Here is a 14,035-nt window from a genome sequence, read left to right as displayed (position 1 = left end):
TTAAGAAATTAAGTACTTGTAAATTAAAAATAAAACTAATCTAGGCATGAAACTAAAGTGCATAATTTAAATTGCATAATTAAAAAGAAAGCATAAACATGAACTAAAAACATAAATATGATTAAACGAAAATAAATTGAATTGAAATACGAAATACCGTAAATGTCTTGAACGTGTAATTGTGTCACGCAATCACAATCCAATAAATAACTAAAAACTTAACTTAATCGAAAACTAACTAAAAACAATGAATTTTCAATACTATGAAAAAGAACTATGAAAGCAATAAATTCTATTTTTCGGATGCCAAGAGATCTCAAAGATGGAGTCTCAAACTATAGCAAAAGATAGATGATTTTACAATAGAAATGAAACCCTATTTATAGACCTAGCTCTGATGAGAATAAGCATAGCTAGATACACATGGGGCAGCGCTGGCAAGAATAAACATAGTTGGAAAGTAATGGTGCTGGCAAGAATATGCGAAGCTGGAAAGAATAAACATAGCTCTGGAAAGTGAACTCTTATGATTATGCTTGGGAAAGGTAGTCAGCGTTGGCGAAATAGGTGGAGCTGGAAAGTAGTCAGCGCTGGCATTTATGGGCTGAGTTGAAAATGGTCATCGCTGGCAGTTATGAATTGAGTTGAAAATGGCCAGCGCTGGCAGTTATGAATTGAGTTGAAAATGGCCAGCGCTGGCAGTTATGAATTGAGTTGAAAATGGCCAGCGCTGACAAGAATGGGTGGAGCTGAAAATGGTCAGCGCTGGCAATAATGAATTGAGTTGAAAATGGCTAGCGCTGACAAGAATGAGTTGAGTTGAAAATGGTCAGCGCTGGCGTGAATGGGCGGAGCTGAAAATGGTCAGCGCTGACAAGAATGAGTTGAGTTGAAAATGGTCAGCGCTGGCGTGAATGGGCGGAGCTGAAAATGGTCAGCGCTGACAAGAATGAGTTGAGTTGAAAATGGTCAGCGCTGGCGTGAATGGGCGGAGCTGAAAATGGTCAGCGCTGACAAGAATGAGTTGAGTTGAAAATGGTCAGCGCTGGCGTGAATGGGCGGAGCTGAAAATGGTCAGCGCTGACAAGAATGAGTTGAGTTGAAAATGGTCAGCGCTGGCGTGAATGGCCGGAGCTGAAAATGGTCAGCGCTGGCAAGAATGGGTGGAGCTGGATTCGGCAGCGCTGACTGCAGTAGCGCTGACTTTGACTTTGGCACTTTGACTTTGACTTTAGCGCTTTGACTTTGACTTTGGTGCTTTGACTTTGACTTTGGCGCTTTGACTTTGACTTTGGCGCTTTGACTTTGACTTTGGCGCTGACTATGTCGATGTCTGCTAAAAACACCATTTTTAGCCCAAAAATCTCCAAAATTGCATTCTTCCATCTATAAACCCAAATCTCCTGCAAAGCATCAAACAAACCATAAAACGCACCAATTTCCAGAAGATTTAATTTAAAATATGCACATGCAAACCCCTAAAATTAGAACAATTAAGCATAAATCATGGATCAAAGACATAATTTTCAACAGAAACATGCCCCTTCTCGCTAGATGCAAACCTCAAACTAGACTGTACTTTTCCACCTTCTCTTTTTTTGTAAAGGTAAGATTTCAAATGATTTGACAAATGAAAAGTACCATTTTTTGTTTCACCTGATAGAAGACTGCCACAATGGAGGCACTTGGCCTTCCAAACTCAATTCGCTTTCTTTCTTACGAAATATTTCCAAACTGATGAAGTCAACCTCCTTTTAAATCCACGATCTTCTTCCGGTATTTCCACCTCATTTTCAGCTTCCACATGTTCACTCTCCCTCTCATTCCGTTCTTCAGTTAGCGGAGAAAATTGCTCGTCTCTTAGAGTAGGAGCCGAAGCTTACTACTTCTCGGTGTCAACATCCTACAATTTGCAGCATATATCCAAACAATTAACAAATAAGTGGCATATACTAATAAAACAGTAGTGCTGCAGAATTTTAAATTTGTCAGAGTATTCTGCCACTCTGTTAAATGTCACAAACCAAATAAATCATAATTCCTTGTTTCTTTAATATTATTCGGCAACTCCTGAATATAACCGAAAGATAATAAGTAGACATACCACTTTGTAGCAGGTTGCATTATCAAATTAAGTGATCTGATTAGGAGCTTATTAATTAGGCCTCATGTGCAAGAATTCAAACAAACAAACAATTAAGAATTGTCCTAAGTGGATTCTAATGTTAATGATGTCGCCTTTAATTCGTTATCTTGTATATAAAAAATAGATATATATTGGTACATGATGCTAGCAATGGATTAAGTAGAAGATCCTAGCAATGGATTAAGTATATTAAATGAAAACGACCATATTTAAATGCTTATTGAAACAGGATCAGACCAATAGCTCATTTCAAGATGCTCATTTCGTTAGTTATTTTTATGTTACAAATAACAAAAAATATAAGATCGAGATATAAATCTGAAATTTGGAGCTCTCTTGGGTAATCTAATTCAACATGTAACTGTATTTGGAAAGATGTTAATGAAAAATAGATGTATGTACAAATTCTAGTTTCAAGTTTCATTTCAAAATATATGCAACAATATTATATATCTGAAGGAGATAAAGCTACATTGTAGAAAACAAGGAAAATAACAGTAATTACCCGAACAACGACTGGCGGTGGCTCGCGGAGGTCGGCAACTGAGCTCTAGAATCGCGGAGGATGGCGCCTGCTTAAATGGCGTCCGAATCGTCGGCAGTGGCTAGCGGAGGTGGGCGGCTATCGAGTGGCTGAGCGCAGACGGACAGCGAGTGGCGAGTGGCTGGATGGCGGAATCGTGGGATGGCCGGATGACGAGTGGCGAGTGGCTGGAATTGGCGGAATCAACTTTGCTAGGGTTAGGGACATAGGGATTAGCTGAAGGCTGACGCTGAATTGTTAGGGGACTTAGGGTTTAGGTAGTGTTTGAGCCTTTTTTTCAGATATGATATGTTGGCTCATATCTGATATGTATATCCAAAGCTCATATTTTAAGGGTATTTCGTAGGTATTTCACGGGTATGTTGCGGCTATTTTCACGGGTATTTTTCGCGGGTAAATGGGTTTCGCGGGTATGGATAGTAAATATCCAAACCTATACCCACGAACTAAATGAATAGTGAATTGTAGCCACGAAACTATCCGTGAATATCAAATGCCTCTCAAACCCGCACCTATTAGGGTCAGGTAGTCGCGGATATACGTTACCCGCGGGTAAATTGTCATCCCTAATAAAAATCAATTTGAATTATAAGAAATTAAATACAATAAATTTCCAATAATAAGGAATAAAAATGAATATGAATGAAAAATTGAAAAAAAGAAAAAATAAAAAATACTCCCTCCGTCCTATTATTGTTGCTTGTTTTCCTTATTGTGGTGTCCCATTAATATTGGTCTGTTTATATTTTTGGTAATGATTTTACACTACAAACAATATGGTCCCACATACCTTTACACACTTTCACACTATAATCATATTATTCTAAATACCAGTGCCCAAAAGAAATAAGCCAAAAAATAAAGAAAACAAAAGTTATTTTAATCTCTCTCTGCATTATGACTTGTCTAGATGCTAAAAGCACCTCTTCTCTCCCCTCTTTCCATTGACTCTCTCCCCTACTTAAATTCCTTCAATGAACACTTTTGGGAATGCATTATTAAAGATGCTCTAAGTAGCTACTTCAACTTGTGTTGTCTAGGTTGGTGTGACTTCGAAGAAGAGCGGGGCGACGGATGGACTGGAGTTGGAGAAAAGCATGGCTGAGTCGCGGCCCGCAAGTGGACGGGGGACGGTTGGTGCGAACGGGGGACGACTGTCAGCTAGTGCAGAGTCGTGCGAATGGCGCCGCTGATCGGAGAAGAGGGTTTGTCGCTACTGGATTGAAACTGAAGAATAGAGTCATGAAAGAGGATAGAGGCGCTGCTGTGAAAGTTTAATTCTCAAACTTAGAAACATTAGTGTTTTCAGCGTTTGCAAAAGAAAAAAATTTAAATTATAAAAATATTAATAAAATATATTTATTAATTATAGCGGGTCAATTCAATTTTGGACACGTCAGGGTAGTCCGAAATCGAAATCGAACAGATAATATTTTGGTTCTTAATTGTGGAACCGGCCCAGATTGATTTCTACTATCAAATCACTTCGAACCGACGGAATTGATCGGTTCGATCCAATTCAGCGATTTTAGTCCGATTCTGGTCACCCATCCTCCTTGCAATAAAAGATTCTAAAGTGGCTTCTAAAAATTTATTTTCAATATCATCAAATTAATTTAAATGTATTTTAAGATTAAAATAAATATTAAATTTAAAATTAAAAAATAAGAAATAAGCTACATTTAGGGGGATGTATTCGTTCAGGAATTCTGTAGATTTTTAAAATCTTTGGATTTTAAAAATCTACAAATTTCACACAGATTCTTCATGTATTTTGGAATTCTAAACAGAACCTGTACAGATTTTGAACAGATTTTAACAAGAATTTGACGTGATTTTTACGGATTTGAAATCTACCATTCCGGTGCTCGTTGGAGTTAATTGAGCGTTGGGGCAGCTCCCAGCGGTTCCAGCGACCGCTGGCTTTTTGCGAGTGCCAACAATTTGATCACAGAACTTGTAAACACTTCTGATCTCTCTTCTTTTCCTTTTTCTTGGCTTCTTGGCAAGGTACCTAAAGAATCCTGAACTATTTGATAAAATGGGAATAAAACCTGCTCATGGAGGTTGAAGGCCCTCCGAGATGTGGCAAGGTCAGTTGTCTCTTTTCTCTAGAAACATTAATTACAAATGTTATGCAATGCATTATGTAGTCAAGCCCAGCGATCATATGTAGTCAAGTCCAGCGATCACTGGGTGGATCTGAATTCGTTGAAGTATTGGTTGGTGTTGGTTCTGCTCGTATCAGGCCCAACGATTGCTAGGTGCCAGTAGCCGCTGGCTTCTTCGAGCCACGGCCGCTGGAACCCAACCGATGCTGAAATATGAAATCTTCCGAATTCTCGTGGTCGGAGGTTGGATTTGTTCATGTGTATTTTTTAAATGAAATCAATGAAAATCAGTCCAATTTTGAAATCCATAGATTTTTAAATACTTCTAGATTTTCTTAGATTTTTAAAAGTTTGAAACGAATACCTCTGAATTTTTATATAATCTTAAAAGTCTTGAACGAATACCTCTACATTTTCATATATTTTTAAAAGTCTTGAACGAATACACCCAAATTTTAAAAGTCTGCAGAAATCTATTAAAATCCTGAATGAATCAATTTCTTAAAATATGTGTTATCTTCAATTGAATGCTTATTTTGTGGACGAAGGGAGTAATTGAATATCAATAAATTTTTAAATACTCCTACTTCTTAAAATCTAAATTGAATACTTATAAATATTTGAAATGCAAAAAAATGTTATAAAATCTGAATCAAATACAGTTCATAGAACGCGTAAACGAAATGACTAGAGGGTTGACAGATTTTCCAAGTACTAAACCTGTGTGGAAACTTGGAAACCAACATCTGTAGTTGTGAAAGACTCGTGTGACTTTGAGAGTAAATACAAATCCAAATCTCACCGACGCGTGAGAATCGAAATCTGCCATCACAAATCTTCCCTCTCTACCAGCAATGGCCTCTCCGCCGACGCTCCCGATCTCCAACCCTCAATCGGAGTCTCAGCCGCCGATCGCCACCCCCGCCTTCCGCGCCTTCATATCCCGCCTCAACGCCAACATACGCAACGGCCTCGCCCAGCGCCGCCCCTGGCTGGAGCTTGTCGACCGCTCCTCTTTCTCCCGTCCCGACTCCCTCACCGATGCCGCCTCTCGCATCCGCAAAAATTTCTCCTATTTCCGCGTCAACTACGTCTCCCTCGTGGCCCTCTCCCTCGCCCTCTCTCTCCTCTCTCATCCCGGCTCCCTCCTCGTCCTGCTCGCCCTCCTCGCCGCCTGGGTATTCCTCTACCTCTTCCGCCCGGCGGATCAGCCTCTGGTGCTCGGCGGCCGCACGTTTTCCGATCGGGAGACTCTGGGGGTTCTGGTGGTGTCCACCATAGTTGTGGTGTTCCTCACCAGCGTCGGATCGCTGCTCATATCCGCCTTGCTCCTCGGCCTCGCCGTGGTCTGCACGCACGGGGCGTTCCGGATGCCGGAGGATTTGTTCTTGGATGATCAAGAGCAGGTCAATACCGGATTTCTATCGTTTCTAGGCGGCGCCGCCTCGTCCGCGGCGGCAGCGGCCGCGCCTGTTGTCGCAACTCGCGTCTGATTATAGATCTGATGCGATCTGATGTTTTATTGCGGAAATCAACACACAAGGTAAGATGTAGTCAAGAACTTCGATTTTAATTGGATTTTACCCGGAAAAAGAAAAATGTAATATTCTAAATTCTTTCGTTTGGGCAATTTCTCATGGATTTTGGACATGTTTAGTTAGGGTTTCGTGTATTTACTTCTTTAAAATTCAGATACTTTGCCAATATCTACCATTGTTTTATGTTTAATTTTTCTTTATAAATGGATTTCGCTCTTTTGTTTCTCTCCCTCTGGCATCAGTGATGCATTGAACTGCAACTTTTATTGTCTGTGATGGTCGGAAATTCGAACTTATTAATTACATTTACAAACCTAACCAATGGAGATTCAAATTCCAGCACTACAACATGATTGAACTTGACATAAAGTTCAATAAAAAAGAATATTTGCAAGTGCTTGAGTTTTGGTGTTTCTTGTACATGATTAAATTGGATTTTAATTTCCCTAGTTTAGCCAAAATGGGAAAATGTAGCAAAGAGTTTAGCACATTAGGGTATTTTATTTTTAAGGATTAGTTTAGATAGAAGAAAATTGTATAGGCTAATCTGTTTATCAAGATGGATTGGAATTTTGGAATATAGACGCTCAATTATTTCTATCATTTTAGTTAATTTTGCTTGATTCATATCCCACTAAAATGGTAGATAACGGGTATGAAAATACTCGATATCAATAATGAGAAGTAAACACATCTAAGACTTTTGGTAAATATCATTATTTTGTGAGGAGGCATGCTCCAGTGCATCCATATGCTTGGACATTAAATCTTAATTGAAGATTAATATATACTAATTGAGAATTAATGAAATTCTAAATGGATTTACTTGGGGTGGATCCACTGTAAAGTTTTTTCCAATATATGTATGGTAATGATATAGCCGATTACAAGTACTAGTTCGACGTTTCTTTATATTAAGTACGATGTTTGTGGCTTACCATAACTCTCCTGCAGATTGACTACAAAAATTTCTAGCAGTATGAAAGTTTAGTCATTTACATGAGACTCGGACAAATGAAATGATTGTGGGAAAACCAACTTCAAACAGAGTTTTGAAGATCGTAGTTCAGAATTGAGACATCTACTAAGAAGTAGGATTTTAACTTACATCTTGTCCATCATTTACCATATCATGTCTTTTTTTAGTTTTAGCAACTACAGATTAAAAGGATGATGCTTTTGTTAGAATGTCTTGTTTGGCACTGCAGATTAAAAGGGTGTTTCTAAGCTTATTTGGGAGACGTTATAATTCTTAGCGGTTTTATGATGTTTCTTGAGCTTGTAAAATATTGTCTCAAAAGCTTATAAGTTGTCAGAGTGTTTGGAGAATTTGGAGAATTGAGTTTATAGAGAGAGAAAATTGGTGTTGGAATAACAAACCATAATAAGATTATTTTTGTAAATTGATTGTTGTTTATAAAATTACGAAAAATTAAATTAGGGTTGATTAGCTTATTTTTGTAGAGCTTGTAAGATATTGGAGCTGAAACTTATTTTCACAGTTTATAAAGGAGCTTATTTTGCACTCCCTCCATCTCACAAAACTTGAGCAATTTTTTTTGGCACAGGTTTTAAGGAGTTAGTATTTTGTGTGTTAAGTGTGGTAGGTGAAAAAAATGAAAAGGTGAATAAAATGATTTTTTTATATAAATTACAATATTAAATAAAGAAATTAAAGGCCGCACCACAGGGGACTCGAATCCAAGACCTTTGGCATGGGTCTTAACCCTTTATCGCTTGTCCAACACACGCACACATAAAGGGAAATACTTTTGCCATATAAAAAAAGTGCTCAAGGTTTGCGGACAACCCGAAAATGAATATTGCTCAAATTTTTCGGGACGGAGTGAGTATCTAAAAAACTTATCAATTGTTTCAAGAAACTTATAAGCTCTGCCAAATATCCTCAAAATCTAGTGACGGGCTTTGTGGAGTGCAAGTGTGCAACGATAATTTATAGTACATGATTAAAATACAGATAAAATTAAGAGTAAATCTATTCATAGCCCCCGTTTTATTCATTAAATTATAAATTTACTGTTTGACCCTATATTTCATAGCCCCCAAATTAAATACATATAGCTTATAACTCCCAAATAATGTAATTTTTATTCTCTGATACTTTGTTTTCAGAACTTCTCAATCATCTTTACTTTTGAAATTTTGTTGTGTCATCTCAATTTATGAACTTCTGCTATGCCATCTCAATTTAAAATCATATCGCGTGCTTCATGTTCAAGAAACATAAAAATTACTCCCTCTGTCTCATTATTGTTGGTCTGTTTTTTTTTTTTTTTTTTTTGAGTGTCCCGTTAATATTGGCATGTTTCTATTTTTTGTAATGATTTTACACTATAATCAATATGTCTCACACACTTTTATATATTTTTACACTACAATTTTATTCTCTTAAATATTCGTGCCCAAAAGAAATAGGGCAACAATAATGAGATGGAGGGAGTACATTTTATTTTTCAGCAAAAATAAACCATGAAAAGCTCCACAATTTTCACCTACATTCTATTGAATGATGAAATAAATCCTTGAAACCCAAATTTCTCCCTTCTTTCCACGTTAATCTAAATTGTTTTGCAATTTCTAAGTTTTAATGTGTCTAATTCTCAATCTCATTGCCAAGTCCAAACTATGTCGTCACATCCTCCTTGAAGAACTTTCGGTACCCGAAGGTGTATTCGGCGGACTTTAAGAGCTCCACTACTGCTACGTCCGGCGCCACCTTGAACACCTCTGCCATCACCAGCAACAGCCCTTTTCTTCCGTCCGCCAAGCCTTGTAGTCTTTATTCAATGCCAACCTGAAATTCACCTTCTTCGCCAACGACTCCAATTTCTCCACCACTGCTGCCGCCACGCACTACTATGTGAAGAGAGACCCCGATCTCAAATAGATTCGACAGGTCGAACCCCGAAACATCGATGATATGAACTCAAAATGCACTGTAGAACTGAATTAGGTACTCGAATTGCCCTAAAAATAAATCATCAATATATTATTGAACGGTTGAGAAGTTTATCAAACTAAGTAACTCAAGTTCAATTTACACACTGCAATAGACGAGATGACTGAAGTTCAATTTGCCCACTGCAATAGCCAATAGGTGTATACGAAATGCTTTGGTATTTTAAAAAGAGTAATGGATCCGATGAGTTCTCACAAACACGAACCATAATGAACAGGGTGTCTACTCGTTTAATGGATATGGGTACCTTAGAGCATCCGCAATGACTTACTCGTTTTCCCTTACTCAAGTAGGCCAAATATCGAGTAAGCCACTGCAGGGTGTGTAAGTAAACGGACTCGTTGCTCTGGCTCTGTCGATCTGGTCTGCTCTGAAATTGCAAGTCTGCTCTGGATCTGCAACAGCTCTGGCTCTGGAAAAGTCAGCTCTGGCTCTGGAACAGCTCTGACTCTAGAAAGTCAGCTCTGGCTCTGGAAGTCAGCTCTGCCTCTGGAAGTCGGCTCTGGCTCTGGGTGTCAGCTCTGCTCTGGAAGTCAACTCTGCTCTGTAAGTCGGCTCTGCTCTGGACGTCAGCTCTGCTCTGGAAGTCAGCTCTGCTCTGCCGAGCTGGTTCTGGGAAGAGAATAAACAGACGAGAAAGGAAAACGCCGAGTCGAGATGAAACTCTTCCGCAAGAAGATTATCGCCCCGGTAGTGCTCTCGGTGTTGGCGAATCTTCCCCAAAGGTAAAACGGTGACGTCTCGTTGGATGTAGCACCACAATTCGACGAGCTCCGGCGAACGGAATGGGATCAAGAACTGAGCGTTTATGCGAAGAATGAGAGTGAAATGTGCAGAATTTTCTTGTATAAAAAATGCCATGCTCTAGACGCCTATTTATAGGCAACTATCATACATGTGGAGGATTAAAACACATTAAACAGCATGAATCTTTCCCTTTGAGTGGAATCTTCTTTTACCTTAGCTAAACACCCCCACACTTTGAGGTATTTATACGAAGGTTTTCTTCCTTTCCATAGCTCATAGGAAGTTACATCTTTCCCTTTGAGTGGAATCTTGTTCAAAATATAGTTGGCCGTTAAGACAGCTTCCCCCCACATATTCTGGGGTAACTCTGAACCAATCAACAAGGCATTCATCATCTCCTTAAGAGTTCGATTCTTGCATTCAGCAACGCCGTTAGATTGTGGTGAATAAGGAGCCGTCGTTTGATGAATTATACCACTTTCGTTGCATAAATCAGCAAACGGAGCTACATACTCTCCACCTCTATCACTTCGAACCATCTTAATTTGACATCTAAGTTGATTCTCGGCTTCGTTTTTGAAGTTTTTAAAAGCTTCAATAGCCTCATCTTTACTTTTCAATAAGGTAACAATACCTTGTGCAATCGTCGATAAAAGTGATAAAGTACTTCTTACCACCTCTAGTTTGCACAAACTTTAAGTCACAAACATCGGTGTGAATTAGCTCTAATGGTTTAGTGCTTCTTTCAACCGATTTAAACGGTAACTTAGCCATTTTGGCTTCAACACAAACTTCACATTTCTCTTGTGAGTTAAATTCATCAACTTTTAGTAAACTCATTTTTACTAATCTTTTTATAGCATTTAGATTAACATGTCCAAGTCTACAATGCCATAAATCGGAACACTCAATCAAGTAAGCAGAAGAAGTAGATTCTTTCTTATTGATAGTTGCCTTGGCAGACTTACAAGCTCTCACGCCAAGTTTGAAAAGCCCTTCAAAGGCATAGCCTTTCCTAAGGAACTTTCCCTACTTGCGAATTACAACATAGTCGGATTTGAAAAACAATTCAAAATCTTTCTTAGTGAGCTTAATGCCCGAAATCAAATTCTTTCGGACGGTGGGAACATGTAGCACGTCCTTCAAGGTGATCTCCACGCCTGAAGTGAGTTGAAGAACCACATCTCCCATGCAAAGGACTTGAGAAGTCTGCTCGCTAGCCTCCATGATCGTCTTGTTTTCCACTTCTTTGTAGTTGTGGAACAACTCACGATTGATGCAAACGTGGACGGTAGCGCCGGTGTCTACGAACCAAGCATTTGGGCTATCAACGTGATTCACCTCGGAAATCATCGCCGCAAAGTCGTCTTGGTCCCAATCGTCGAAGTCCTTCTCGATGTTGTTCTTCGCCTTCTTCCGCTTTGGCTTGCGGCAATCCTTAGCCATTTGACCATGCTTGTCACAATTGAAACACACACCATCAAACTTTGATGGTTGGCCACCACCTTGCTTCCCTTTGCCCTTGTTGTTGGGGTTAGGGCGACCGCGCTTGTTGGAAGGGCCACCTCGCTCGGTGAGATTTGCCTTAGCATCCATCGGCGCTTTGCCCTTTTGATCACGACTCCTCACGTGATCCTCCATTTGAAGCTTTGACACCAAGGTTGCCACGGACATCTTCGAGCGCTCATGCTTCAAAAGGTTTTGAAAACTCCTCCAACTAGGAGGCAACTTCTCAATGATGATCGCTACAAGTAGCGCATCCGCCAAGGGCATTCCTTCGGCTTGAACTTCGTGTGAAAGAGTTTGGAATTCTTCTACTTGGTCCATCACGGGACGGTAGTCGACCATCTTGTAGTCCAACCACTTGGCGACGACATACTTTGTAGTGTTCGTCTTATCCACTTGATATTTGAGATCAAGTACCTCCCACACCTCTTTCGAGGTCTTATGAACTTTGAAGACGTTGTAGAGCCGCTCGTCCAAGGACATGAGAACGGTGTTGCGGCACAAGTAGTGGCCTTGACACCAATTCGCATACCCAGCACGAACTTCGAAGCTCGTCTCCCCTTCACTCGGGGTTGGAGGCCTATCCTCCGTCAAGAACCCGACAAACCCCACGGTTGTGAGGTAAAATAGCATCTTTTCTTGCCAATATTTGAAGTTCTTGCCTGAGAAAATTAAGGGTTTCTCGGCAAGACCCAACGTCCTCGATATTTGCAACGGGGCCATAGTGGAAGTGGAACCACCCGTTGAGCCAAAGGAGGAACCATTGAAGGTGGAAGTGGTGGAACCGATGGTTGCAGAGGTGGTGGAGCCAATGGTGGCCGAGGCGATTGAGCCAATGGTGGCGGAGGCGGTGGAACCGTTCGTGGCGGAACCGGCAGCAGGAACAGTGGACGCCATTTCCAAGCAAAGGATTAGGTTTCGAAAGTTTTAAGTCAAATTAAAGGTGAAACTCGAGCGAGCGGCAGCAGCGGATAATCTTCTTGCGATTGTAAGTAAACGGACTCGCTGCTCTGACTCTGTCGATCTGGTCTGCTCTGGAATTGCAAGTCTACTCTGGATCTGCAACAGCTCTGGCTCTGGAAAAGTCAGCTCTGGCTCTGGAACATCTCTGACTCTGGAAAGTCAGCTCTGGCTCTGGAACAGCTCTGGCTCTGGAAAAGTCAGCTCTGGCTCTGGAGGTCAGCTCTGGCTCTGGACGTCAGCTCTGCTCTGGAAGTCAGCTCTGCTCTGTAAGTCGGCTCTGCTCTGGAAGTCGGCTCTGGCTCTGGACGTCAGCTCTGCTCTGGAAGTCAGCTCTGCTCTGTAAGTCGGCTCTGCTCTGGAAGTCGGCTCTGGCTCTGGACGTCAGCTCTGCTCTGGAAGTCAGCTCTGCTCCGTAAGTCGGCTCTACTCTGGAAGTCGGCTCTACTCTGGACGTCAGCTCTGCTCTGGAAGTCAGCTCTGCTCTGCCGAGCTGGTTCTGGGAAGAGAATAAACAGACGAGGAAGAAAAATGCCGAGTCGAGATGAAACTCTTCCCGCAAGAAGATTATAGCCCCGGTAGTGCTCTCGGTGTTGGCGAATCTTCCCCAAAGGTAAAACGGCGACGTCTCGTTGGATGTAGCACCACAATCCGACAAGCTCCGGCGAACGGAATGGGATCAAGAACTGAGCATTTATGCGAAGAATGAGAGTGAAATGTGCAAAATTTTCTTGTATAAAAAATGCCATGCTCTAGACGCCTATTTATAGGCAACTCTCATACATGTGGAAGATTAAAACACATTAAACAGCAGGAGCTGTTATGGATGTTAAACAATTCAAATCCATTTGAATTGTAAGTTACAAATTGACTTTGCATCAATTCAAATAATGTGCAGTTTCGAAACTGCTACAGGCTGGGCGAAACTGATGCCTCTCAGCAGACTTGGGCTGACCTAATGGGCTTCGGTGGTTGGGCTAGAAATAAACTTAGCTGGGCCAACCAAGAAGAGAAGACACGACCAAAACACTTTATCCAAAACTATATAGTTTGGACTTATGCACCACCCAAAGTACCAAGTCTTTGACCTCGGCCCGTACCCGACCCGCCCGTCCGGCGGCGGCGGCGGCGGCGGCGGCGTTCAATGTGGGATAACACTTCCAAGCGTTATTCCCCTACTCAACATCCAAACTTCGACATACAATATCTCACTCACCGGAAATCGGTTTTGAGACAAGTATATTATGTTCATCTACTCGAGACGTAGATTAACATCCAATAATTATTTCAATTAAATAATAAATATTTAATTAAATAATTAATTTCAGATTATGGTCAAAACTATATTTCCAACAGGGTGTTGCTTACTCGAGTATGACTTGAATTTTCGAGTCTTACTCATTCATGTTTTGCTTGAGCGCGTGCAATTCAAGCCTATTATAAAAAAAAAAGTTAAATCCGTTTGTTTCAAATTCGTTTTGCTTATTTATTTCCACGTTTTTT

At 40.6% G+C, this 14,035-nt stretch overlaps 1 protein-coding gene across 1 annotated transcript; it reads left to right on the top strand.

Moving 5' to 3' along the window:
* Nucleotides 1-5,437: 5,437 nt before the first annotated feature.
* LOC131020076 (PRA1 family protein B3-like) lies at nt 5,438-7,611 on the top strand. Its single transcript, XM_057948731.1, has 2 exons — nt 5,438-6,344; nt 7,294-7,611. The coding sequence occupies exon 1, from the start codon at nt 5,656-5,658 to the stop codon at nt 6,292-6,294; it is 639 nt and encodes a 212-aa protein (XP_057804714.1). The 5' UTR covers nt 5,438-5,655; the 3' UTR covers nt 6,295-6,344; nt 7,294-7,611.
* Nucleotides 7,612-14,035: the final 6,424 nt, after the last annotated feature.

This window comes from Salvia miltiorrhiza, chromosome 4 (genome assembly GCF_028751815.1).
Source record: "Salvia miltiorrhiza cultivar Shanhuang (shh) chromosome 4, IMPLAD_Smil_shh, whole genome shotgun sequence".
Taxonomy (NCBI): domain Eukaryota; kingdom Viridiplantae; phylum Streptophyta; class Magnoliopsida; order Lamiales; family Lamiaceae; genus Salvia; species Salvia miltiorrhiza.
This window is presented reverse-complemented; position numbering and strand designations above follow the sequence as displayed.

Coding starts and splice junctions, on each gene's coding strand:
- LOC131020076 (XM_057948731.1), top strand. CDS start 5,656: ATGGCCTCTCCGCCGACGCTCCCGATCTCCAACCCTCAATCGGAGTCT.